The sequence below is a fragment of the Rhinoraja longicauda genome, chromosome 1 (genome assembly GCF_053455715.1).
Source record: "Rhinoraja longicauda isolate Sanriku21f chromosome 1, sRhiLon1.1, whole genome shotgun sequence".
In the NCBI taxonomy this organism is placed as follows: Eukaryota; Metazoa; Chordata; class Chondrichthyes; order Rajiformes; family Arhynchobatidae; genus Rhinoraja; species Rhinoraja longicauda.
In genome coordinates this window covers 54313098-54340729 of record NC_135953.1, presented here as the reverse complement: position 1 = coordinate 54340729, position 27632 = coordinate 54313098, and the positions used below count along the sequence as shown (strand labels likewise).

Here is a 27632-nt window from a genome sequence, read left to right as displayed (position 1 = left end):
TGAGGGGTAACTTTTTCACACAAAGGGTGGTGGGTGTATGGAACAAGCTGCCAGAGGAGGTAGTTGAGGCTGGGACTATCCCATTGTTTAAGAAACAGTTAGACAGGTGCATGGATAGGACAGGTTTGGAAGGATATGGACCAAGTGCAGGCAAGTGGGACTAGTGTAGCTGGGACATTGTAGGCAAGTTGGCCCGAAGGGCCTGTTTCCACACTGTATCACTCCATGACTTCAAGTTAAACCATGGTTTACTTGGGCTTTCAGATGCACAAAGATGGCACTATTTTGCAAAACTGAGAAAGTCCTTCCTGGTGTCCTGACAAATATTTATCCCTCAACTGGCAACACTAAAATCAGATTATCTGTTTGTTATCATATTGCTGTTTTCTAAGAGTTCCTGTAATGTGCAAATTGGATGCCACGTTTTTGATAATACAACAGTGATTGTCTTTCAATGGTTCTTCACTGACTAGAGAGCTTTTTGGATTTATTTTTGAGGTATCAAAAGTCAATATATAAATGCTGAAAACAAACTATGAAAGGAACTCAGTGGGTTAAGCAGCGTCCGTGGAGGAGAAAGGGGATTGTTGACATCCCAGGTCGAAACCCTGCATTATGATTGAGACTGGAGAAGTAAGATCACCGGTATAAATGGAGAGGCAAAGGGTAAGGCAGAGTACAGAACATTTTAGGTAGACTGAAAAGGGGTGAAAGATGATGGGCAGATGGAGGAGGAGGAGAAGTGGAGTTGGGAGACAGGTGGAAGCAGACAAAGAAAAAAAAGGCAAATGGACCCAAGGGAAGGGAGGAAAGGGTTAGGTGGAGACATCTGCTGGCGAGTGATAAGTGGTGACATGAAGGCTGCAAGCTCTAGAATAAGGTGTGTGATAATGGGAACCTTAGAGAGAGGGATGTTGGGCAGTTGGAACCATCTGGGGAGGAATCCAGACAGTGAAGTGTATAGACAGAAGATGGATGTAAAAAGAAGGGGGGGGGGGCGGAGAGAGAGAGAGAAAAACAAATTCAAGTTTGACTTTTTTTGGTAAAAATTCAGAAGTCCATATTAGAATTTTGCCAGGTTCTGCAAGTTTTCCCTCCATTTAAACTGGTGAAAAGACATTCCTCTTCTGTCTTTCTCATATTTCCCTCATCTTCAAGTCTCCTGGGTCACTTCGACATTGATCTGAGTTATGTTCAGGTCACATAAACACAACATTACTTATTCATCCTCTAGTGTCATTAATAGCTAGCTTTACGTCTGCTATCCTTACATTAGGTAATTTATGTTCATATAAAAATCATACCCGAAATGTGTGCGTTGTATTCGGCCTTGAAGATATGTCCAAAGCAATTGGTCTCTCCCTGAGAGGTCGACGGCCTGTGCCTTCACCAACTGCACTTGACACTCGGCTATGTGGGAATCTTCCTCTCTGTCACAGAATACACATCATAAATCTTTCTTAAAATGAATTAATTCATCAATAATTTATTACTCGTAAAAGTAGATGTAGCTCTATGAACTGGTTAATAAATCTATACTAGAAGTGTATAATCACATTCACCTGTCACATTGATTGCTTGGCGATGGTCAAAACTTAGGGTTATGGGTTCTAGTCCCACTCCAGAGAGTTGGCAAAAACAAAATCCAGGTTGACACTTTCGTGCCATTCTAGAGATACGCAACACTATCGGAAGTGGTATCTTTTGGAAAATACATGAATACAAGGTCCCGTATTCTCCCTGAGGTGAAACTGGAAGACCAGTTTTAAGAGGATGTTATCCCCTGTCCTGCAGGGGGTAAAACATTTGCCTCCTTTTTGTTTTGAGAGATTGTTATCTTACACCCTGCATTAGACCAGTTTCCTCAACATTATTTTATTGGTTCTAAGGTTCTTTGAGGTGTTTTAAAGATAAATGGGGACACTAAATAAATCAAAGTCTTTCCATACTGATTTTTTTTTCAAAATTGCTCCACAAATAGTAACCTAGAGGTACTTGGTATTAGGACATTGAACAGGTCAGCACAGGAACAGGTCCTTCGGCCCTGTCCGTGCCAAACATGATACCATGACAAACTTATTTCTGCCTGCACATAATCCATATCCATCTATTCCCCCTATATCCATGTCCAAAAGTCTCGTAAATGCCACCATTGTATCTCCCTCCACTACCAGCCCTGGCAGGACATCTAAGTACCTGGTGTGCAAAAACAGTTGTCTCGCACATCTCTTTTAAATTTTGCCCTTCTCGCCTTAAAGCTATGTCCTCAAGTATTTGATATTACCATCCTGGGAGAAAGGCTATGGCCATCTATCCTATCTATATCTCATAATTTGATCAGGTCTACCCTCAGTGTCTGGCATTGCACTGAAAACAATCCATGTCTGTCCAACCTCTCCTTGTAGCTAATACCCTCTAATTCAGGCAACAATCTGGTAAACCACCTCTGCACCTTTTCCAACACCCCCCACATCCTTCCTGTAATGAGGCAACCAAAATTGCACACAATACTGTAAATGCGGCCTAGCCAATCCTATAAATTTGCACCGACTTCCTGTAACTTAATGCCCCAACCAATGAAGGCAAACAGACCATATGCCTTTTTACTACTCTACTTACTTGTGTTCCCACTTGCATGGAATTATGGACTTGTACCCCAAGATTCCTCTGTACATCAATGTTGATCTTAATTGTATATTTTCTCCTTACATTCTACCTCCCAAAGTGCAACACCTCATACCTTAAACTGCATCTACCATTTCTGTATCCCGCTGTATGCTTTAACAGCCTCCCTCACTGTCCATGACTCCAGCAATCTTGGTGTCATCTGCAAACTTACTAACTAACCCACTTACATTTATATCCAAGTCATGTAACTATATTACAAACAACAGACGTCCCAGCACAAATCCCTGCAGAATTAAAGTTTAAGCATTCTACGGGACTTTGACGTAATGTTTGGCCACAGGCACACTAACGTAACTGACAAAACATGAAACCAAGAAAGCTTTCCACCTTACCAGTTGTTGCCTTGATACAGGCATGGGAAAGTGCATTTCGGCCGAATCCGAGTTAATAGGTGGTAATTGGTTATGACGAGTTGTTTGTGCTGAAGGAGAAGAGAGTTGATCTAATCCAGTATGTCTAAATAAGTGAGAATTAGAAACGCTTTTAGCACAGTGAAAAAAACCTGCAAACAATTAAAATTAATTTAATGATACGAGCTAATATTTCCATTACCCAATAATCAGTAATAGCACAGAACCAAAACAAAAATAGATAAAGGACTACTTTATCAATTCCAATACACAGATAATATACCACAGGAATAGTGGAAAAAAGTTTCTACAACTTTTTAACCAATTAAAGGTAAAGCAATAGCACTGTGTATTAAATGAAAGGATTGACACCTAAAAGATGTTTGCAATTAATCATCTAAATATTTTCAGCAAGGCTTGGGCAGTTTAAAATCTTCTGAAAAAAAACAATATAGTAAAAAATATCCAGGATTGCTCACTATTTGTTATGCAGGAATCTGATATTTAACTAACTTGCTTCCTTTGCTGCTTGTAGTTGTTACTGCAGTACTGATTGAAAAGCCCTGTCAGTATAGTAGCCTTCCATAAAAAGTTGGGTAAAGTTCAGAGGAAAGGCGAAGAACAATATTTATCTTGCCAAGAATTGGGACGATAAAATAAATTGCTGAAATAATCCAATAAACCTTCTGATAGAAGGTTTAATTGCAGGGTAGTTATGATTTAAATGCAATTAACAAGCCACTCAAGTCAAATGGCCAATGCCAGGCTTATACCCAATATTTATCTGCCTACTCTTCAGCCTCCTCTTCCTGAGGATTACTACTGAGACCCCTGGAAATCGGTAATGTCACCAGAGGAAGAAGAAACACATGGATATGTAATGGGCAGATGGAACCAGATTGGGCGGAAAAGATTGGGGGAAAATAATTAATTGAGCAATTGCAAGTGGACCTGGGCAATATTTAATCAATGATATTTGAAATTCAACACTAAAAAAGTAACTGAGGAGATTACAACTAATGAGAGACATAGTTAATTAATGATATTGCACTAACTAGAGGGCACAGCGGAAAAGATCTCTGAGTGACAGCAATACTGATTTAATATCCACCATTTTCCTGATAAGATGCACTGGTCAGCTCCAAATTAGATAAATATTAGATAAATATTTCCACTTGTGTTCATGTAACTAAATTTATTTGTTCGTAGGCATCATCAAATTGTGAAATTTGTGAAATGTGTTGTGTACAGCCCTGCCAATGGAAGATAACTGGACAGTAATATTAAAAATTATAAAATTAAAATTGTTTTGTAAAGATAAGAGACATTTTAATCTCTACTTCAAACCAAACTCCTCCTCTAAATCAATGTTTCAATATTACATAATGCTCATCAGAAACATAGAGTTGTACAACATGCAACAGGCTCTTCAGCCCATCTTATTCATGATGGCCAAGTTGACATGTTGGGCTGGTCCCTTTTGCCTGTATTTGGCTCATTTCATTCTAAATCCTTCCGATCCATATATTTGTCCATATAAAAAGTCATAATTGAATCCCTTTTCTAAAGCTTCCTCTGACACTTTATTCCAGATACAAATTACCCTCCAATCCCTTAGCTTCCATGATCTTCTCAGTAAAAACAGATGAGAACAATTCATTTAATATACCCCTCATCTCTTCTGGTTCTCTACAAAGCAGACACTTCTACAAAGCCACACTTATTATCACTAAAATAAACTCAAGGTGGAATTCTCTACATGGTGATTGCCTAAATCTGATGTTTACCTCCTTCTTTTCCCTGATGAGAGACTCAACATCTCTTGTCAACCAGGATTCCTTAAAGTTGCCCGCCTTGCCCTTCACCCTAACAGAAACATGCTGCCCCTGCACTCTTGCTAATTCACTTTTGGAAACCTCCAACTTGCCAGCCATTCCCTTGCCAACAGACTCTCCCAATCAATCTTTGCAAGTTCCCTCCTAATGCATCCAAAAATTGGCCTTGCCCCATTATAGGACCTCAACTTGGGGACCAGTCCTATCCTTTTCCATAACTACTTTGAAAATAATAGAATGATGCTCACTGATCCTAAGGTGCTCCCTCACTGACATTTCAAACACTTGCCCAACCTTGCTCCCTCATAGGAGCTCCATTGGCGGGCCCTCTCTAAGGAATCTTTCTTGATAATAGTTGCCACCCTTTCAACCCCTTTATATTTTGGGAGACCCAGTCAATATTAAGGAAGTTAACATCTTCCACTAACACTAACTACCCTATTAATTTTAAAGCTATCTAAAATCTCCCTACACATCAGCACCTTTAATTCATGCTGACTATTGAGGAGCCTATAATACAGTTCCATCAGAGTTACCATTTCCCTCCTATTTCTCAATTATATCCATATAGTCTCACTGGACAATCGCCTATGAATACCCTCTCTGAACACTATGGTTATGTCCTATCTGATCAAAAGGTAATCTCCCTGCTCACCTATCTGCATCTCCATCACGTCTGTAGTACCCATACTCTGGAATATTGAGCTGCCAGTCCTACCCCTCTTTCAGCCATATTTCTGCTACGGCTACAATATCCCAGTCCCCCGAGCCAACCCATGCCCTGTGTTTATACGCCTTACCTGTTAAGCCTCTGGCATTGAAATAAATACACTGTAAACCTTCGGTCTTTCCCCTCTTCACCGTGCATCTGCCTGTCCTGCTAATCTTGCTCTCTTTGACTACAGTATTTGACCCCTACCTTTCATCTACCTCCTTTTTGCTCTGGAACCCTCCACCCTGCCAATTTGGTTAAAATCCTCCTGACCAGCACCAACAAATCTCCCTTTTAGGAATTTGGACCCCTCCAGTTCAGATGAAAGCCCTCCCTCTTACACAGGTCATCTCTGCTTCAAAATGGATCCCAATAATCAAAAATGAGACCTCCTGTCCCAGCTACTCAATCACATATTCCTCTGGCCTATTTCTGCCCTCACTAGCACATGGCACCAGAGATTATTACCCTTGAGGTCCTGCTTTTTAACCTCTTCCCTAACTCCCTATATTTACTCCGCAGGTCCTCATCACTTTTCCTATCAATGTCATTGGTACCAATGTGCATATCAGGCTGCTCACCCTCCCACTCGCGAATGCTCAACATTTGGCCAGACTTTTGTTCTTTATTCGGGACAAAGTTCAGATATAACCTGATTAATATTTAACCTTACCTCTTTAGTGTGAGGGGCTGATATGCTTGATGCCTTGCAGCACTGTGGGCTTTTGCAATTACTTCAACATGCTGAGAGCTCTTGTAAGTTGCAGAAGCATTTGTACTGTGAGGGGAAGTTGAAACATTACTTTGTTATGCCCAGTGATTCTTGCGCAATAATCAACATTTTTCAGGAAGTGAACGATGAGCTCAGTGAAATTGAATGATGAGCTCAGTGAAATCTCCTTCATTTCTGAGATTTTGAGTGGGAAATGAAAGTTAATTCCACGAGACTGTGTGCTTGCGTGTTTCAATGTGTTTGGCAGTGCTTTGGTCAATATCATAAATCATAAACTGTACCCTGATATTTTATATAATACTTCCCCACTAATTCATAAAAAATCCATTCAAGTTCAGTAACTCATTATCAAGCACTTCTAACTCCTTCAGTGATTATTTAGTGGGAATAGAAATAAATTAATGTGTTCAGAATAAATCAGAGATTTCTCTTTTGATTCCATTGGCAAAGAACTGCAACACATTTTTCAGAGCAGGGTATCGTTAACCTCCTGGCCTCAGCGTTTTACTGTGCACGAGCATAATCAAGACATTGCTATAATTTTCAGTTAGTACTAATGGAATTGTTCCACCACTGTCACTGTAAAGACCAGATCATTAACTATATCATTACTAACACAATCATATAGTTACAAATATATTTTAAGTTACCTGTGTGCTCAATTCTCTTAGTTCTGCACAAGAGATTAAAAAAAAAGTACCACTACTACTGTAAAGACCAGATCATTACTTAGATTGTCACTAACACAATTAAATAGTTACAAATATATTTTAAATTGGAATGACCTGTGAGCATATTCCAGCTCAACTCTTTTGGTTCTGCACAAGAGATTTTAAAAATGGTAAAATTTTCACGCAAAGGGTGATAGGTGTATGGAACGAGCTGCCAGAGGAGGTAGTCGAGGCTGGTACTATCTCAAGGTATAATAAACATTGAGACAGGTACATGGATAGGATAGGTTTAGAGGGATCTGGGTCAAATGCAGGCAGGTGGGACTAGTGTAGATGGGAACATGTTGGCCGGTGTGGGCAAGTTGGGCCGAGTGGCCTGTTTCCTCGCTGTAAGACTTTATGACTCCATAGAGTTGAGGTGGTGTAAGCACACTGTTCATGTCATAGCTTCACTGGCATTTCCAGAAGAATAGTATGCAGTGCTGCATAATTAGGTGTGCCATTAGTCACCTGACATGTTAAGCCAGGTTCCACAGCAGGCAAAGTTTCCTAGAATAGACACAAAAAGCTGGAGTAACTCAGCGGGACACGCCGCATCTCTGGAGAGAAGGAATGGGTGACGTTTCGGGTCGAGAGCCTTCATCACCCATTCCTCTCCAGAGATGCTGCCTGCCTGCTGAGTTATTCCAGCTTTTTGTGTCTATCTTCTGTTTAAACCAGCATCTGCAGTTGCTTCTTACACAGGAAAAGTTTCCTGGTGCTCTGTCCAATATTTCAACACTACCAATTGTTTTACCCTGATAATCCAGTCGTCTGTTATTTGTGACACCTAATTTGGATTGCTACTAAAATTTGCTTGAAATATTCTATCATGGTGAGCTGTGGTGTTATATAAATATATATTCTTCCTTTGCACTTTAAATCAATTTTAAGTTGTATCTTTATAAACTTATCCAGTGTTCTCCAGGTACCACTCACAATTTAGTTCCCCGAAGAATCTCATCACTGTAGACATTGGCGGCTTTCAATTTTAGCAGTTCTGAACTAAGTGATGGCAGCTTTCGTTGTGTCACCGTCTTTCTTGCAGATGCCTGAATGATGCGGGATGCTGAGAGAACACTGTGCTCTGCTGTCCGTCCCACACGATTTCTTGCAGTAGACAAAACACCAGAGCCTGTACTTAACTGTTTATCATCTTGGTCACATCTTTAGGTGGAAATTAAAAGAAAAGATCAAGATATAATATTTGGCAGATGATTCTTGTCAACTCCCAGCAGAGGAAAATCCAAAATATCAAAGTATCAGACAGATCCCCTCAGTCCAAATGAGTTTTTGAACAATTACACCTTCTAATTCCCCACTTCAGGTTGCCTCAGAAGATTAGATCACATGAGATTCAGAAAGAACCACCTAATAAGATATAATTGGCTTGATGTTCGGAAATGGAGGTTGGTGGTGAAAGATTGTTTTTCAGACTGGGGGCCCATAACTAATCTTATGTACAAGACATATATGTGTATGTACAGTATGTATGTACAGTATGTATGTACAGGCGGCAGTAGAGGACCCATGATTGTTTGTCATCTATGTCAACGATTTAGATGAGAATGTGCAAGGCATGATTAATAAGTTTGCAGATGACATGAAAATAGGTGGTATTATAGTGAAGAAATTTTTCATGAATTATAGCAGGATCTTGATCAGCTGAGTAAATGAACGGAGGAATGACAAATTTAATTTAATTCAGATGAGTGCAAGGTATTGCATTTTGGGACGTCAAACCAGGGCAGGACTCTCACAGTGAAATGCAGAATATTGTAGAACAGAAGGACCTAAGAGTACATGTATAGTTCCCTGAAAATAGCATCGTGCGGCACGGTGACGCAGCGGTAGAGTTGCTGCCTTACAGCAAATGCAGTGCCGGAGACCCGGGTTCGATCCCGACTATGGGTGCTGTCTGTATGGCGTTTGTATGTTCTCGCCGTGACCTGTGTGGGTTTTCTCCGAGATCTTCGGTTTCCTCCCACACTCCAAAGACGACAGGTTTGTAGGTTAATTGACTTGGTAAATGTAAAAATTGTCCCTAGTGTATGTAGGGTAGTATTAATGTGCGGGGATCGCTGGTTGGCGCGGACACGGTGGGGCGAAAGGGCCTGTTTCCACGCTGTATCTCTAAACTAAACTAAACTAAAAGTGGACAGATGAAAAATAAGGCTTTTAACATTCTGGCCTTTATCAGTAAAGGCAATGAGTATAGAAGTTGGGATGTTATGTTGCAGTTGTACAAGATGTTGCTGAAGTGCCATTTGGAGAATTGGGTGCAGTTTAGGTCACCCATCTATATGAAAGACACCATTAAGCTGGAGAGAGCACATAAAATATTTAAGACTACATTGCCAGGACTTGAGGGGCTGAGCTACAGGGAGAGGTTGAGTAAGTTTGGACTTTATTCCTTGGAGCATATAAGATTGAAGTATGATATTATAGATCTGTATAAAATCACAAGGGACATATTTTGGGTGAATACCCACAGCCATTTTCCCAGGGTTGGGGAATCAAGAATAAGAGAGTATCAAAAACAAGAAGAATTAGAACTTCAAGGTGAGAGGAGAAAGATTTAATAGGAACTTGAGAGGCAACATTTTTCACACAGAGGTGGCACATATATAGAATGAGCTGCCAGAGTAAGTTATTGAGGCAGGTACTATAACAATATTTAAAAGACATTTGGACAGGTACATGGATAGGAAAGGTTTAGAGGGATACAAGTCAAACAAAGCCAAATGGAAATTATGCAAATGGTCACCTTGGACAGCATGGATGAGTTGGAACAAAGGTGTAGGAAGGAACTACAGATGCTGGTTTAGAAACAGAAAATAGGTGCAGGTGTAGGCCATTCAGCCCTTCGAGCCAACACCGCCATTCAAAATGATCATGGCTGATCATCCAAAATCAGTAACCCATGCCGGCTTTTTCCCCATATCCCTTGATTCCCTTAGCCCTAAGAACTAAACCAAAAATAGGTGGTATCATAGAGAAGAAAGTTATCAAGAATTATAGCGGGATCTTGATCAGCTGAATAAATGAGTGGAGGAATGACAAGTTGAATTTAATTCCGAAACCGAAGATAGACACAAATTTCTGGAGTAACTCAGCAGGACAGGCAGCATCTCTGGAGAGAAGGAACAGGTGAAGTTTCAGGTCAGAACCCTTCTTCAGACTGAAAATTCCTTTTCTCCAGAGATGCTGCCTGACCCATTGAGTTACTCCAGCACTTTGTGTCTCCCCATTGTTAAAGAGTAATGTGGATGAGGCACAGCAAGGGACTTTGTAGAGTCAAACTATCAGGTGAGTGAACATTTGGAAGGAGATAGAGAGGTGCAGTGTATTCTTGTAAACATTGCAAGCACAAGCATTCAGTACTGTCACCTGACACGCAGTGGATCAAGATGGTGTCTCAGAACATCTCCACAAGGACATTTAAAGAAGGGCAATTAATGTTGGTCAAGACAGTCAAACAAATAACCCATAAATGATTAAGGGAACATAGCTATTGAATTTCAACATTTTTGCCGGGATAGGGTCATACAGTAGCAAAAATGTCACCATTGTAACGCCAATAATTAATCTAATTCATTTACAATAAACATAAAAGCGCATGCCAGCTATTTTTTGAATTAATTAGCAGCAGCTGTTGTACCTTTAATTAAATCACAGTGAAGAATAAACAGTTTTGAAGATGAGTAACCACTTAGCCTTATAACCCAATGACTCTTTTTAAGGCCCTTTACTCTCCTTCCAATGGTCTCTCTTGAATAAAAGCACCCAACAGTAAATTAAGAAGGAGCAACGCAAATGAACTCAGGATACTGCAAAGAGATACAGCAGACTGAGTGGGTAAAGTTACAGCTGAAGGCATTTAACATGGACAACTCTAGATGTTAGGAAGATAAATTGAGTTATTTACTAAATTGTTAGATCAAACTATAAATCATTTAAAGCTACTGGACAGGTACAAAACACCATCAATTAGAGAATGGAATCATATCATTTATCTCGTCAGGGCTGAATTATCAGGAACAGAAGTCTATTATTTGTCAAGATCATGGCTGATCTCCGTCACCTCCATTTCTATATCCCTCTATTCTCTTAACATTCTCCAGTGACTGTGCTTTTGCAATCCTCAACACAATCATTGGTCTCTGCATGGATAAAAAATTCCCCTTGCAGCCGCCTGCACCCCAAACCCAAATTACCTCTTAATCTTAGACATCGACCCAAGATTCCAGACTCCACAGCCAGACAAAATATCTTCTCTGTACCCTTTCTGTAAATCCCTTTTACAAATTTGTCCATTTCAATGAGATCTCTTATTCTTCTAACCCCAGAAGAATACAGTCTGCTCAATCTCTCCTCATTCAGCAAACCTGCCATCTTTAATGAATCTTCGTTCCATACTCCCAAGGCATGTACACAATATGCCAAAGCATGGTCTCACCAAGGCCCTACACAATTGTTACTTCAGTCACTTGCCCCTCACAATTTCTGTGTTGAGAACTATATGTTTTTCATGCTTTTTTGAAGAATAAACAAAATCTTCCAAAAGTGAATCAGAGAAAGAAAAATAATCTGCATTTCTACAGCACTTTTAATGAAAAAAGTACTTTGCAATTCATAGAGGCAAATAAGGTGAAGAGGGAAAGATTTAAGGTGAAGGAGGAAAGATTTAATAGGAATCGGAGGGGTAACATCTTCACACAAAGGCTGGTGTGTGTGTGTATGGAACGAACTGCCAAAGGAAATAGTTGAGGCAGGGATCAGTGCAATGTTTAAGAAACAATTAGACAGGGACATGGATAGCCTAGGTTTAGAGTGATGTGGGCCAAATGCAGGCAGGTGGGACCAGTGTAGATGTTGGTCGGTGTGGGTAAGTTGGGCCAATGGACCAGTTTCCATGCTGTATGGCTATCACACTATAAGAAAAATGGACATAGAGCAGAAGAAAGTTTGTATGAGTTGGCTTGAAACTTGGTGCAAGAAATGAGTATGTACATAGGAGGGTGAGGCTGAGAGATGAAAAGGCTAAGGGAAAGAACAGAAAAAGGGAAAGAACAGAAAAACATCCCATGAAAAATTGCTGTTTTCTCCCCACTAACACATCTCCTGATATACGTAGGAACTTCCCCAGTTTACAAACACCCTACGTTTGTACAACCCGTAGATAGTAATGAGTGTTTGGGAAACATGTAGTTTAAATTTTCAGGCTGTTGAAGAGCTACAGGTATCTTCTGCCATGTGTGAATCCATCTTGTGGCCACATTTTAGATTTGCAAACTGTTCAAATCATGATCAGGTCACGGGAGAGGAACACTGCATAAACTATGGCATTATGTGTTATATATTTCAGAGTCATGAGGCTAGTGATTTACAGAATTACTCACAGTAATTTCACACCACAAATAACAATCTTGTGCAAGTTTTTTTTTAAATTCCATCACTTACTGTGCTTTTTCAGGTAATCCCACGTGTCTCTGTTGAAGCGGCTTGGCTTGAATTGTCATGACACCATTTAAATCATTACGAGAAGAGTTCGCCATACGATGAGCCTAGAAGTTGTAACAAAATGTTTACTCAATGTCAGTGTGACAGCCAGTTAATTATCAGTTTATTAATACATAGAAACATAGAAGGTAGACACAAAATGTGTCTCAGCGGGTAATGCAGCATCTCTGGAGAGAAGGAATGGGTGACGTTTCGGGTCGAAACCCTTCTTCAGACACAGAAACATGGAAAATAGGTGCAGGAGTAGGCCATTCGGCCCTTTGAGCCAGCACCGCCATTCAATATGATCATGGCTGATCATCCTAAATCAGTATCCCGTTCCTGCTTTCTACCCATATCCCTTGATTCCGTTAGCCCTAAGAGCCATATCTAACTCAAAAATACCCATATTTTTGCAGGAGAAACAGATTACAGAAATTATCAGTTTAAATTTAGTATTAAAATGTAGTTGTTTATCCTCTTTAAAATGGTTTTGGCTCTTGGACTGTTTCTTATTTGGTAACTTTTGTTATTCATGGCTCTTTGCCTGCTATTTCTCTTAAGATCCAAAAACTGGGGCCTGTTTATTCTATTTAGAAGGAAGTTGGTTCCCTTCCTTCTGTTTTTACAGTGTTTTCTCCTCGAGAATATTCTGTTAACAGAAGTGTCAATGCAAATACAAGGTTAGGAACTGATGGAACTCATAGCATGGGGCCAGATCATCCTGAGAATTAGTTTACTTTTCCTGGCCCCCTTGGACCTAGAAGTCCTCCAGGTCTTATTACCAACACAGCCCCACCAAACACGGCAGTTCGGGAAAGGTAAATGAGTCCTAGATGATGCTAAATCTTAATAATTAAAGACATAAAACACTGAACAATACAACACAGGAATAATATTTCAGCCAACAATATTTGTGCCAAACTGGATGCGAAGTTAAACAGATCACATCTGCCTATACATGATCCATATCCCTCTATTTCCTGCACTTCCATCTCAAAGCCTCTTAATCGCCACTATCTGCCTCCACCATTAAGCCCCAGCAATGCATTCCAGGCCGCTATCACTCTGTGTACAAAAACTGACCTGCACATCTCCATTAAACATTCCCCCTCTCACCTCATAACTATGCCCCCTGGTGTTGGACATTTCCACCCTGGGAAAAAGGTTCTGATAGTCTACCCGACCTAAGCATCTCAGAATTTTAGATACTTCTATCAAGTCTTAACATCGTGGTGCTCGCAGTCCCCGGTTAGAGACCGACTTCGGGAGCTTCGATCGCCCCGACTGCAGATGGTTCGACTGCCCCGACCGCTGGCGAATAAAGAGGGAAGCAGATTAGACTTTATTGCCTACCATCACAGTGAGGAATGTGGGGAATCCGCTGTGGTGGATGTTTATATTAGCTTTTATGTAGTTGTGTGTCTTGTTGCTTTTTTAGGTATGGCTGAATCGAATATCACTGTGCCTTAATTGGTACACATGACGATAAAAGACCTTTGAACCTTTGAAGTCTCCCCAAATATGAAATAATAAACATAAGACAGACAGTAAAAGCTGGAGTAACTCAGCGGGATAGGCAGGATCTCTGGAGAGGAATGGGTGCCGTTTCGGGTGAAGACCATTCTTCAGACTAGTCGGGGGAAAGAGAAACAAGACATATAGACAAAGATGAAGAGAGATGAATGAATGAATGAATAAGATTATTGGCCAAGTATGCATGTACAAGGAATGTGCCTTGGTGCTCCACTCACAAATGACAACACAAACATATAGTTAATAATTAAGAATAAAGCATAACCACATCAAAACAATAAGGATACAACATTACCGTTTAAACATGTGGGTGAAAATAAACCAGAGCAAAAAAGAGACTACAGACTTTGGTTATTGAGTAGAACTATCACTCGTGGGAAAAAGCTGTTTTTGTGTCTGGCTGTGGCTGCTTTGACAGTCCGGTCGCCTTCCAGAGGGCAGTGCTTCGAAGAGTTTGTGGCCAGGGTGAGAGGGGTCAGAGATGATCTTGCCCGCTCCCTGGCCCTTGCAGTGTACAGTTCGTCAATGGGGGGAAGGTTGCAGACAAAAACCTTCTCAGCTGTGCGAACGATCCGTTGCAGCCTCCGGATGTCCGTGCTTGGTGGCCGAGCCAAACCAGACCATGACGAAGAAGGTGAGGACGGACTCAATGATAGCAGTGTAGAATTGGACCATCATTACCTGTGGCAGATTGTGTTTCCTCAGCTGCCGCAGGAAGTACATCCTCTGTTGGGCCTTTTTGACTGTGGAGTCGATGGTGGCCCCCATTTAAGGTCCCTGGAGATGATGGTTCCAAGGAACTTAAATGACTCCACAGATGTGACTATGGTGTTTTTGATGGTGAGTGGGGGAGGGGAGGGGGATCTCTTCGAGAGTCTACAATTAGTTCCACTGTCTTGAGAGCATTGAGCTCCAGGATGTTGCAATGGCACCAGGACGCCAGCTGTGTCACTTCCCATCTGTAGGCAGATTCCTCCCCATCCTGGATCAGTCCAATCAGGGTAGTGTCATCTGCAAACTTGAGGAGCTTGACAGAGGAGTCTGTGGAGGTGCAGTCGTTGTTGTAGAGAGAGTAAAGGAGAGGGGAGAGTACGCAGCCTTGCGGAGCTCCTATGCTGAGGGTCTGCGGGTCCGAGATGTTCTTTCCCAGCCTCACATGCTGCTTCCTATCCATCAGGAAGTTGATGATCCACTGACAGAGGGGTTCAGGCACGGTCAGCTGGGAGAGTTTGTAGTGTAGTAGCTCTGGCACAATGGTGTTAAAAGCAGAGCTAAAAGAACAATGAATGAAAGATATGCAAAAAAGTAATGATGATAAAGGAAACAGGCCACTATTAGCTGTTTGTAGGGTGAAAACGAGAAGCTGGTGCGACTTGGGTGGGGGACGGATGGAGAGAGAGGGAATGCCGGGGTTACTTGGTCAGATAAATCAATATTCATACCACTGGGCTGTAAGCTGCCCAAGCAAAATATGAGATGCTGTTCCTCCAATTTGTGTTTAGCTTCACTCTAACAATGGAGGGACCAAGGACAGAAAGGTCAGTGTGGGAATGGGTAGGAGAATTAAAATGTTTAGCAACTGGGAGATCAGGTAGGTCCAAGCGGACTGAACGAAGGTGTTCAGCGAAACAATCGCCAGTCTACGTTTGGTCTTGCCGATGTATAAGAGTCCACATCTTGAACAACGAATACGAATGAGGTTAGAGGAAGTGCAAATGAACCTCTGTCTAACCTGAAAGGACTGTCGGGGTCCCTGGACAGAGTCGAGGCAGGAGGTATAGCGACAGGTGTTGCATCTCCTACGGTTGCAGGGGAAGGTACCTGGGGAGGGGGTGGTTTGAGTGGGAAGGGAGGAGTTAACCAGGGATTTGCAGAGGGAACGGTCTCTGGGGAAGGCGGAGAGGGGTTGAGATGGGAAGATGTGACTAGTGTTGGGATCCCTTTGGAGGTGGCGAAAATGTCGGAGGATTGTGTGTTATATGCAACGGCTGATGGGGTGAAAGGTAAGTACCAGGGGGACTCTGAATCTGTTGTGACTAGGTGGAGGAGACACAAGTGAAGGCCTCAACTATGATGGGAGAGGGGAACCCCCGATCCCTAAAGAAAGAGGATATATTGAATGTCCTGGTATGGAACACCTTATCTTGGGCACAGATGCGGCGTAGATGGAGGAATTAGGAGTAGGGGATAGAGTCTTTGCAGGAAACAGGGTGTAAAGAAGTGTAGTTGAGATAGTTGTGGGAGTCAGTGGGTTTGTAATAAACATCAGTCGATAGTCTATCTCCCTTGATGGAGACTGTGAGATCAAGAAAGGGGAGGGGGGTGTCTGAGACAGTCCAAGTGAATTTGAGTGCAGGATAGAAATTGATAGTGAAGTTAATGAAGTCCATGACTTCAAGTAACCCTTGCTTTTTCTATCTCTCGGTCCCTCCCCCATCCTAGTGCTCTGATTAGTTTCATTTTCCTCCTGATCAAATATTACTGCTTGTCTCGTTGTTACCTTCGCCTCAGCTAACAATGTACCATTCTACATTTCCTTGATCATCGTCCCCTTTGATCAGTGTTTTCACACATTACCCTTCCACATCTCTGTCTCCCTCTCCCTTGACTCTCAGTCTGAAGAAAGGTCTCGACACAAAACGTCACCCATTCCTTCTCTCCAGAGATGCTGCCTGCTGAGTTATTCCAGCTTTTTGTATCTATCTTTGGTTTAAACCAGCATCTGCAGTTCCTTCCTACACAAATAATAAACATAAACTGAAGCAGGGTCCTAACCGGAAATGTCAGCTGCCCATATTCTCCAGAGATGCTGCCTGACCTGCTGAGATGCGCCAGCACTTTGTGTGCATTTTATAGTAAACCTAAACCTAAGCCTGGTTAACTTCTCTCTTTCCGAGCTGAGGTACACCAAGGCAAATCATAAAGCTACGTCACCAAAGCTGAAGCTGGATATGTGATTCACATTGTCATTTACGGTTTGTCAAGCATTTACTGTGCAATTAAAATGGTAGTTTTTAAACATGCAAAGAACGCAGCTACACACAAGAAAAATATGCGTTATGACGTACCTGAGAATGGAAGGAGGAAGTACCTAGTGTCAAGAATCGTGCCTCAGAGCCTCTTGATGGTGGAACGCTGTAGTTTGTTAGAATGAATCGCGAATCATTGACGTGAGGCAGTTTACTCATTGTTGAACTCTGCATGTTTGCTGCTTGCTTTGTCTCACCTGCAGCCAGAGAACAATGCAAAAATAAATCCAATCATTATTCAGGCCATTATTACACGGGAGGATGATAACATCATCTGCAGTACAAAGTTTGAAGTTTCAAAATGTTTGATTAATACTAACACGTTAATGCTATCAAAATAACTGAAGCGCAGAACATATTTGCAGCAAATAATATTTTATTACACAAACTCTTTAAAATCCAACTTAAACATCCATTTTCATGGTGTCAGTGATTCTCCAGCATTTGTCTAGTTGAAATCGAGGGTTTCCCTGCAGTCTTTTTTACAGACATGCAGAGAAGTGTGAGGTGTTGCATTTTGGGACGTCGAACAAAGGCAGGACCTACACAGTAAATGGTAGGCCTCTGCATAGTGTTGTAGAGCAGAGGGATCTTGGAGAACAGGTGCATGGTTCCTTGAAGGTCGAGTCGCAGGTGGATAAGGTGGTCATAAAGGCTTTTGGCACATTGGCCTTCATCAGTCAGAGTATCGAGTATAGAAATTTGGAGGTCATGTTGCCGTTGTATAAGACGTTAGTGAGTCCGCATTTAGAATATTGTGTTCAGTTCTGGGCAACATGTTATTGGAAAGATATTGTCAAGCTTGAAAGGGTTCAGAAAAGATTTACAAGAATGTTGCCAGGACTAGAAGGTGTGAACTATAGGGAGAGGTTGAGTAGGCTGGGTCTCTATTCCATGAGCACAGATGAGGGGTGATCTTATAGAGGTGTACAAAATTATGAGAGGAATAGATCGGGTAGATGCACAGAGTCTTTTGCCCAGAGTAGGGGAGTCGAGGACAGGAGGACATACAGTGCCCTCCATAATGTTTGGGACAAAGACCCATCATTTATTTATTTGTCTTTGTACTCCACAATTTGAGATTTGCGATAGAAAAAAATCACATGTGGTTAAAGTGCACATTGTCAGATTTTAATAAAGGCAATTTTTATACATTTTGGTTTCACCATGTAGAAATTACAGCAGTGTTTATACATAGTCCCCCCATTTCAGGGCACCATAATGTTTGGGACACAGCAATGTCATGTAAATGAAAGTAGTCATGTTTAGTATTTTGTTGCATATCCTTTGCATGCAATGACAGCTTGAAATCTGCGATTCATGGACATCACCAGTTTCTGGGTGTCTTCTCTGGTGATGCTCTGCCAGGCCTGCATTGCAGCCATCTTTAGATTATGCTTGTTTTGGGAGCTGGTCCCCTTCAGTTTTCACTTCAGCATAAAAAATGCATGTTCAATTTGGTTCAGATCGGGTGATTCACTTGGCCACCCAAGAATTGGCCATTGTTTTAGCTTTAAAAAACTTCTTTGTTGCTTTAGCAGTATGTTTGGGATCATTGTCTTGCTGTAGAATGAATCGCCAGCCAATGAGTTTTAAGGCATTTGTTTGAACTTGAGCAGATAGGATGAGTCTACATACTTCAGAATTCATTATGCTACTACCATCAGCAGTTGAATCATCAATTAAGATAAGTGAGCCAGTACCTTCACAGCCATACAAGCCCAGGCCATAACACCCCCACCACCGTGTTTCACAGATGAGGTGGTATGCTTTGGATCTTGGGCAGTTCCTTCTCTCCTCCATACTTTGCTCTTGCCATCACTCTGATATAAGTTAATCTTCGTCTCATCTGTCCACAAGACCTTTTTCCAGAACTGTGGTTGCTCTTTTAAGTACTTCTTGGCAAACTGTAACCTGGCCATCCTATTTTTGTGGCTAACCAGTGGTTTGCATCTTGCAGTGTAGCCTCTGTATTTCTGTTCATGAAGTCTTCTGTGGACAGTGATCATTGATAAATCCACACCTGACTCCCGAAGAGTGTTTCTGATCTGTCGGACAGGTGTTTGGGGATTTTTCTTTATTGTAGAGAGAATTTTTCTGTCATCAGCTGTGGACGTCTTCCTTGGCCTGTCAGTCACTTTGCGATTACTAAGCTCACAGTGCTCTCTTTCTTCTTAATGATGTTCCAAACAGTTGATTTCGGTAAGCCTAGGGTTTGGCTGATGTCTCTAACAGTTTTATTCTTGTTTCTCAGTCTCATAATGGCTTCTTTGACTTTCATTGGCACAACTTTGGTCCTCATGTTGATAAACAGCAATAAAAGTTTCCAAAGGTGACGGACTGGAGGAAAGACTAGGTGCTGAGAGCTCTCTTATACCTGCATCAAGGGGACAATTAAACACACCTGAGCAATTACAAACACATGTGAAGCCATGTGTCCCAAACATTATGGTGCCCTGAAATGGGGGGGGGGGGACTATGTATAAACACTGCTGTAATTTCTACATGGTGAAACCAAAATGTATAATAATGGCCTTTATTAAAATCTGACACTGTGCACTTTAACCACATGTGGTTTTTTTCTATCACAAATCTCAAATTGTGGAATAAAGAGGCAAATAAATAAATGATGGGTCTTTGTCCCAAACATTATGGAGGGCACTGTCGGTTCAAGGTGAAGGGGAAAAGGTTTAATAAGAATCCGAGGGGTAACGATTCCACACAAAGGGTGGTGGGTGATGGAACAAGCTGCCAGAGGAGGTAGTTGAGGCTGGGACTATCCCATCGTTTTAGAAACAGTTGGACAGGTACATGGATAGGACAAATTTGGAGGGATATGGACCAAGCACAGGCAAGTGGGACTAGTGTTGCTGGGACATTGTTTGTATGAGCTGCCGGAGGAAGTAGTTGAGGAGAGTACTTCTAACAACATTTAAAATACATTTGGATCGGAAAGGTTTAGTGTGATATGGGCCAAATGAGCAGGATGGATTAGGGTAGATGAATGACCTCATATTTTTATACAATTATTCCACAACCATAAAAGTACAAGGCTTGTCATTCCTTTTTCTGATGAACACTCAGCAGCAAACCATCAGCATGTCTCTGGTGGAGGTTAGAAATTACCCTGTGTAATTATTTAGAAACAAGCCCCATTGTATTTTATCAATTTACAATACAACTTCAGGCAGTATGATGCTTGCCCACAGTATGTTATTCAAGTATCACTGAAACCAATACAAGAAAGATCCAAACAGTCGCAACCCAATTTATCTGATCTACACAGGTTCTTGGTTAACTATAATTAGGACCTCCAATTATGATAATTAACTGGCGGAAGACCTGGGCCAGAAATCGCCATTACCTGTGGACGAACATGACCTTGTCTCTTCCCAATGAATTCCCAAGAACATTTTCCCAGTGAGTTCCTAACACTCGGAAAGTGAAACGGTGTAGCATTCTTGAGAAAGCATATGAAACCTGTCTGAATAAGCCATTGTCCTGGCTTGTTTTAAACATTTAACTGATTGAAATACTGCAAACAAACATGAAGGAATCAAGGGATATGGGCATAAAGCAGGAATGGGGTACTGATTTTAGATGATCAGCTATGATCATATTGAATGGCTCGAAAGGCCTAATAGCCTATTCCTGCACCTATTTTTCTGTTCCTATGTTTCTAAGTCTGAACCAGGAACAGTCAATTCAATATCACAAATACAGAAAAAAAATGCGAAGGTTTAAGTTGGGATAAAGAAAAAGAAAAATAGAATAAAATGTAACATGTTTTAAGAATATCTCTGTCAACAAATACGATTTCATGGCTGTTGAAGATAGTTTACGGTGCCAGATGTTATTTAGCACAGGAAAGGTCTATCATGCCAATTAACAGGATGCTCAAGTGAAGAGGAGCTTAGCCTTCTATGGCTGGTTTGGTCTACAATTTAATAAGGGAGATTAATAGCAATGAAAATATTTGAGTGGAGAGAAAGATAGCAAAATGCCACTTAGATCCACCTTATTTCAAGGAAGAAAGAGACACAAAGTAACTCCTCATCTTTTTTCAGAGCAGTGTGTCCAGGAAAACAAATATGAATAAATATGAATCAATAATGGCTGAATTATCAGTAAGTAATGATCATCAGCCTTGGTAATTCTGTAGTTAATTTATAATGGTGGATTTATATAGTTCCATTTTGAATTGGCTGTGTAACGTTAAATTAAAAGAGTGCTCCAGAGAATAACACCATTGAATTGTCCAACCTTTGGCTAGGACACCTGGTATTGCCCATAAAGATCCCAACTGGCTGTAAATACTAATGGAACTGTACATTTAAAAAATCACATGGATTAAAAGAACTACTTTAAGTTGTAAGCTTCCGAAAATTAATTCAGTATAACATTCTAAGCAGTTCAAAAGTTTCTTTGACCTCCAGTACCTGAAATGTTGTTTTCCCAGTGTTTCCTGATCAGCTCTTCCAATACATCAACCACATCTCGCCAGACATCATTAAATATCTCTGCAGATACAGCATCTTTAATGCAGGCGTTGGGAGAAATGGGAGGAATGCCCCGTTTATTTCTCCTCAGAGCAATTTGATCTTTCTTTTGTTCTAAACTCTCATCTTCGCTTATACTGTAAGTGAAGCACAATGATATTTACATGTTTAATGATGCCATTCTTCATAAACAGGTACTTAATACTACAATTTACTGAGCTTGTAATACAATTTAAATAGAAAATAGACCCTTTTCTGTTGCTAGTATTTTATAATCTTAGTGAATTCATCTTAAAATTAGAATAGTTTAAGCTGTTTGGGAGGCTCCTTAAACCAATTGCTCCTGACAACTCTTCTTTTTCAAACATAATGGTAACACTTTATGCAATGATTTTTTTAACTCTTGTAAACTTCTTTTCATTCCCATTTCCTTTAGCTGTTATTTTTCATTTTGTCACATCTCGGTGCACCTTGCATCTCTTCCCATCACCAGGATCTGTGCTGTTTTTGCCTTTGTGAAGGACCGAATGGCCTACTTCTGCACCTATTTTTCTATGTTTTCTATGTTTAAAATTAAAATAGAGGAAAATAATTAAAATGTTATTCCCTTTTGTCTCGGCCTAATTTAAATGAATGTATTCTCATATCCTGATGCAGGGCTGATGATGGCAAGATCTGAGAAATAAATCCCTAATGTATTGCTGTGGATTTCCAGCAAAGTCCACCCATTTTTTGACTCCTAGGGCCCATCCTGCAGATTCATTTATGCAGTGACATATTCAGCATTTGATGGCATCAGCAAGTTACCGACCCAGCATTTGATGGCATCAGTTCCTGAGTATATATCCAGGGCATACTTCAATGTGAATGGCTCAATGCCCAGTAATTCTGCCACAGTCAACACAATGCAAACTGTCACTGCTAGATAAATATCCACACACCCTAAATTTGTCTACATTTTTACTTGGGTGACTTGAGTGTACTCACTCAGGAAAAAAAATAGTGAGGGAACAGAAATCTGTAACAAAATATTCCAATTGTCCTGCAAAATGCTATCACCTGTTATGAAGTAAAACTAAAGTGGGCAGTGAAATACTGAAATGTGTTACAACGAACTGAAGTTACATGTAACACGAGGAATACAGTTCTGTGTTCGTGTTGAATGGGTACATTTTGTTCTTTGTACCATTATACATTAAAAAAAAATAAACACAATAAAATGGTCTGGGTCTATTTATTTCTAAGGAAAAAAATGCTCATTACATTTGCATAAACTGTTGTTTAACAATGCTTTCAAATTTTCTTTATATTGAACGGGATTTAATTAAATAGTTAGTGATCCAGTCTGAAGGCAATAAAAACAACTCAAGGTCGACAATGAGGAATCATTGCATACTCCAATTAGGCTGTCTGCAATAGCTTAATTTGGATTCTGGAATAAATATTATGGAAAAGTTACCTTCAAAGCCATATTCCAATTTCTAACTTCAAATGATGGGCTCATTTTCATTTGCTCTTTGTTACATTTTGTTGTTTCCAAAGTCGTTTCTTAATTACATTTTAATTCAGATCTGTGTCTTACATTGCGTTTATTTTCAGATTGCAAATAAATACTGCAGAGATGCAATATGCATTTTCTATAGGGGAGTATTGTGCACTAGTGAGTGATGTGATGCAATAAATGTAAATAGCACACTTCTGCCGAGCAAAATAGATTCCTTTTCAATTTTGCAATAATATAGCACAGAATTTCTACATGGACAAGGTGAACACCCAGCAGAAAGGACTGCACTTCTGCACAATGCAAATTAGTAATCCATGTTATTGGGACTTGCCACCAATTTAATTAATGGTATGCATGGAAAAGTCATTGTGGTTTATCGCCCAGATGAAGCTCAGGATTTAAGGAATTGTAGTGAACCGACAATTGCAGTTTTGAAGAGAGCAGCCGCTTTAACAACCTTTGAATGACATTCAAAAGCACTATCGCCATTCAACACAGTCATCCCCATCTAGCTCACCTCCAAACTCCACCAGCTAGGCCTCAGCTTGCACATGTGCAACTGGATCCTGAATTTCTTGGCGGAGCGCCCTCAGGTAGTGAAAATGGGCCTCCACCTGTCCTCCACCACCACCCTGAGTACCAGCACACCGCAGGGTTGTGTACTGAGTCCCATCCAAAGGGGCACTAAGGGGCAGAAAACGCTAGTGGGAGTTGTGTACAGGCCACCTAACAGCAGTAGTGAGGTTGGGGATGGCATCAAGCAGGAAATTAGAAATGCGTGCACTAAAGGTGCAGCAGTTATAATGGGTGACTTCAATCTACATATAGATTGGGTGAACCAAACTGGCAGGGGTGCTGAGGAAGAGGATTTCTTGGAATGTTTGAGAGATGGTTTTCTAAACCAACATGTTGAGGAACCAACGAGAGAACAGGCCATTCTAGACTGGGTATTGAGTAATGAGGAAGGGTTAGTTAGCAGTCTTGTTGTGCAAGGCCCCTTGGGCAAGAGTGATCATAATATGGTAGAGTTCTTCATTAGGATGGAGAGTGACAAAGTCAATACAGAAACAAGTGTTCTGAACTTAAAGAAAGGTAACTTTGAGGGTATGAGTCGTGAATTGTCCAAGATAGACAGGCGATTGATGCTGAAAGGGTTGACGGTGGACATGCAATGGAAGGCATTTAAAGGTCGCATGGATGAACTACAACAAGTGTTCATCCCAGTTTGGCAAAAGAACAAACCAGGGAAGGTAGTGCATCCGTGGCTAACAAGGGAAATCAAGGATAGTATTAAAACAAAAGATGAAGCATACAGAATAGCCAGAAAAAGTAGCATACCAGAGGACTGGGAGAAATTCAGAGCCCAGCAGAGGAGGACAAAGGGCTTAATTAGGAAAGGGAAAATAGATTATGAGGGAAAACTGGCAAGGAACATAAAAACTGACTGCAAAAGCTTTTATAGATATGTCAAGAGAAAAAGATTAGTTAAGACAAATGTAGGTCCCTTGCAGTCGGAAACAGGTGAATTGATCATGGGGAACTAGGACATGGCAGACCAATTGAACAAATACTTTGGTTCTGTCTTCACTAAGGAAGACATAAACCAAACCGTCTGCCGGAAATAGCGGGGGACCGGGGGTCTAATGAGATGGAGGAACTGAGGGAAATCCAGGTTAGTCGGGAAGTGGTGTTAGGTAAATTAAATGGATTAAAGGCAGATAAATCCCCAGGGCCAGATAGGCTGCATCCCAGAGTGCTTAAGGAAGTAGCCTCAGAAATAGTGGATGCATTAGTGATAATTTTTCAAAACTCTTTAGATTCTGGAGTAGTTCCTGAGGTCTGGAGGGTAGCTAATGTAACCCCACTTTTTAAAAAGGGAGGGAGAGGGAAAACGGGGAATTATAGACCAGTTAGACTAACATCGGTAGTGGGGAAAATGCTAGAGTCAGTTATTAAAGATGTGATAGCATCACATTTGGAAAGTGGTGAAATCATCGGACAAAGTCAGCATGGATTTACCAAAGGCAAATCATGTCTGACGAATCTTATAGAATTTTTCGAGGATGTAACTAGTAGAGTGGATAAGGGAGAACCAGTCGATGTGTTATATCTGGACTTTCAGAAGGCCTTCGACAAGGTCCCACATAGGAGATTGGTGTACAAACTTAAAGCACACGGTATTGAGGGTTCAGTGTTGAGGTGGATAGAAAATTGGTTGGCGGACAGGAAGCAAAGAGTAGGAATAAACGGGTCCTTTTCGGAATGGCAGGCAGTGACTAGTGGGGTACCGCAAGGCTCAGTGCTGGGACCCCAGTTATTTACAGTGTATATTAATGATTTGGACGAGGGAATTGAATGCAACATCTCTAAGTTTGCGGATGACACGAAGCTGGGTGGCAGTGTTAGCTGCGAGGAGGATGCTAGGAGGCTGCAGAGTGACTTGGATAGATTAGGCGAGTGGGCAAATGCATGGCAGATGCAATATAATGTGGATAAATGTGAGGTTATCCACTTTGGCGGCAAGAACAGGAAAGCAGAGTATTACCTGAATGGTGACCGATTGAGAGAAGGGGAGATGCAACGTGACCTGAGTGTCATGGTGCACCAGTCATTGAAAGCAAGCATGCAGGTGCAGCAGGCAGTGAAGAAAGCGAATGATATGTTGGCATTCATAGCAAGAGGATTTGAGTTTAGGAGCAGGGAGGTTCTGCTGCAGTTGTACAGGGCCTTGGTGAGACCACACCTGGAGTATTGTGTACAGTTTTGGTCTCCTAACCTGAGGAAAGACGTTCTTGCCTTAGAGGGAGTACAGAGAAGGTTCACCAGATTGATCCCTGGGATGGCGGGACTTTCATATGAGGAAAGACTGGATAGACTGGGCTTGTACTCGCTGGAATTTAGAAGACTGAGGGGGGATCTTATAGAAACATATAAAATTCTTAAGGGGTTGGAGAGGCTAGATGCGGGAAGATTGTTCCCGATGTTGGGGGAGTCCAGAACCAGGGGTCACAGCTTAAGGATAAGGGGGAAGTCTTTTAGGACCGAGATGAGAAAACATTTCTTCACACAGAGAGTGGTGAGTCTGTGGAATTCTCTGCCACAGAAGGTAGTTGAGGCCAGTTCATTGGCTATATTTAAGAGGGAGTTAGATGTGGCCCTTTTTGCTAAAGGGATCAGGGGGTATGGAGAGAAGGCAGGTACAGGCTACTGAGCTGGATGATCAGCCATGATCATATTGAATGGCGGTGCAGGCTCGAAGGGCCGAATGGCCTACTCCTGCACCTATTTTCTCTGTTTCTATGTTTCTATCCTCTACTCCCTCTTCACACATGACTGTGTCCCTGCATTCGCCACCAACACCATCGTCAAATTTACGGATGACACAACGGTGATCGGGCTGATCTCCAACAACGATGAATCAGCCTACAGAGCGGAGGTGCAGAACCTGGCGAGCTGGTGCTCAGAGAACAACCTGTCCCTAAACACTACTAAGACCAAGGAGTTAATTATCAACTTCAGAAGGTCACAGAATGAGGAATACGCTCCAGTCCTCATCAACGGGGACGAAGTGGTGACAGTGTCCAGCTTCAGGTTTCTGGGCACACACATTTCATAGGACCTCACATGGTCCACCAACACCGCTGCGCTTGTCAAAAAGACACAGCAACAGCTGTTCTTCCTGAGAACACTAAAAAAGGTTGTCTGCCACAACAGCTTCTGATGACCTTCTACCGCTGCACCACAGAGAGCATACTGACATACGGCATCTATGTGTGGTATCTCAGCTGTACGGCAGCGGACAGGAAAGCTCTTCAGCGGGTCGTCTGCAAAGCGCAGAGGATCATTGGGATACAGCTACCAGCCCTGGAGGACATCTACAACACACGCTGCCTCAGGAAAGCCACCAGCATCTACAAGGACTCCACACACCCATGCCACCGTCTGTTTGAACCACTTCCATCTGGCAGACGTTACAAAGCCTTCTACGCCCGCTCCTCCAGACTAAGGAACAGCGTCATCCCTAGAGCTATAGCTGCTCTGAATCGGTCCTGCTGAGAGCCCGCCATGATCTGTCTCTGCCCCCAGGGTCATCTGGCACAACTGACCACCTGCATGATCCTTTTTTTGCACTTTACCTTGTTCCCCCTTTTCTTTTTTTCCTTCCCCCCCCCCTCTTGTTGTTTACATGCTCGCCATGATTTATTTAAATATTTGATTTGATAGCATCAATATGGAAGTGACAATCAAAATCTCGTTGTACTTGTATAATGACAATAAAGGATATTGTTTGTAGGAAGTCACATTTAACTGGAAATTTAACTGGACCAGCACATAATAATGTGGCAACAGAACAAAGCAAAGTTGGGCGACCTGAGGGAGTGGCTTGGATCCTCACACACCAAAAAATTTCCATCGGCAATAAGGCACATCGGAAATGCGTTGGAACTCTATGCCTTGTAGAGCCCTCTGCACATGGCCAGAGGAAACTTTCCTGATATATTTGACGAATTACATCCCGTCTACGTCCTTGGCA

The 27632-nt window shown here is 41.6% G+C and overlaps 1 protein-coding gene across 2 annotated transcripts in view; it reads right to left on the bottom strand.

The window, feature by feature from the left end:
- Positions 1-27632, bottom strand: part of fam149a (family with sequence similarity 149 member A) — an 86602-nt gene that overhangs the window by 10065 nt on the left and 48905 nt on the right. For both annotated transcript variants that reach the window (XM_078397585.1, XM_078397596.1), the window contains exons 7-13: positions 21535-21731; positions 17135-17292; positions 12492-12595; positions 7968-8195; positions 6259-6363; positions 3021-3144; positions 1305-1430 (exon numbers count right to left, since the gene is read on the bottom strand). In XM_078397585.1, the coding sequence (XP_078253711.1) occupies positions 1305-1430; positions 3021-3144; positions 6259-6363; positions 7968-8195; positions 12492-12595; positions 17135-17292; positions 21535-21731 (1042 nt within the window). The remainder of the gene's footprint in view (positions 1-1304; positions 1431-3020; positions 3145-6258; positions 6364-7967; positions 8196-12491; positions 12596-17134; positions 17293-21534; positions 21732-27632) is intronic.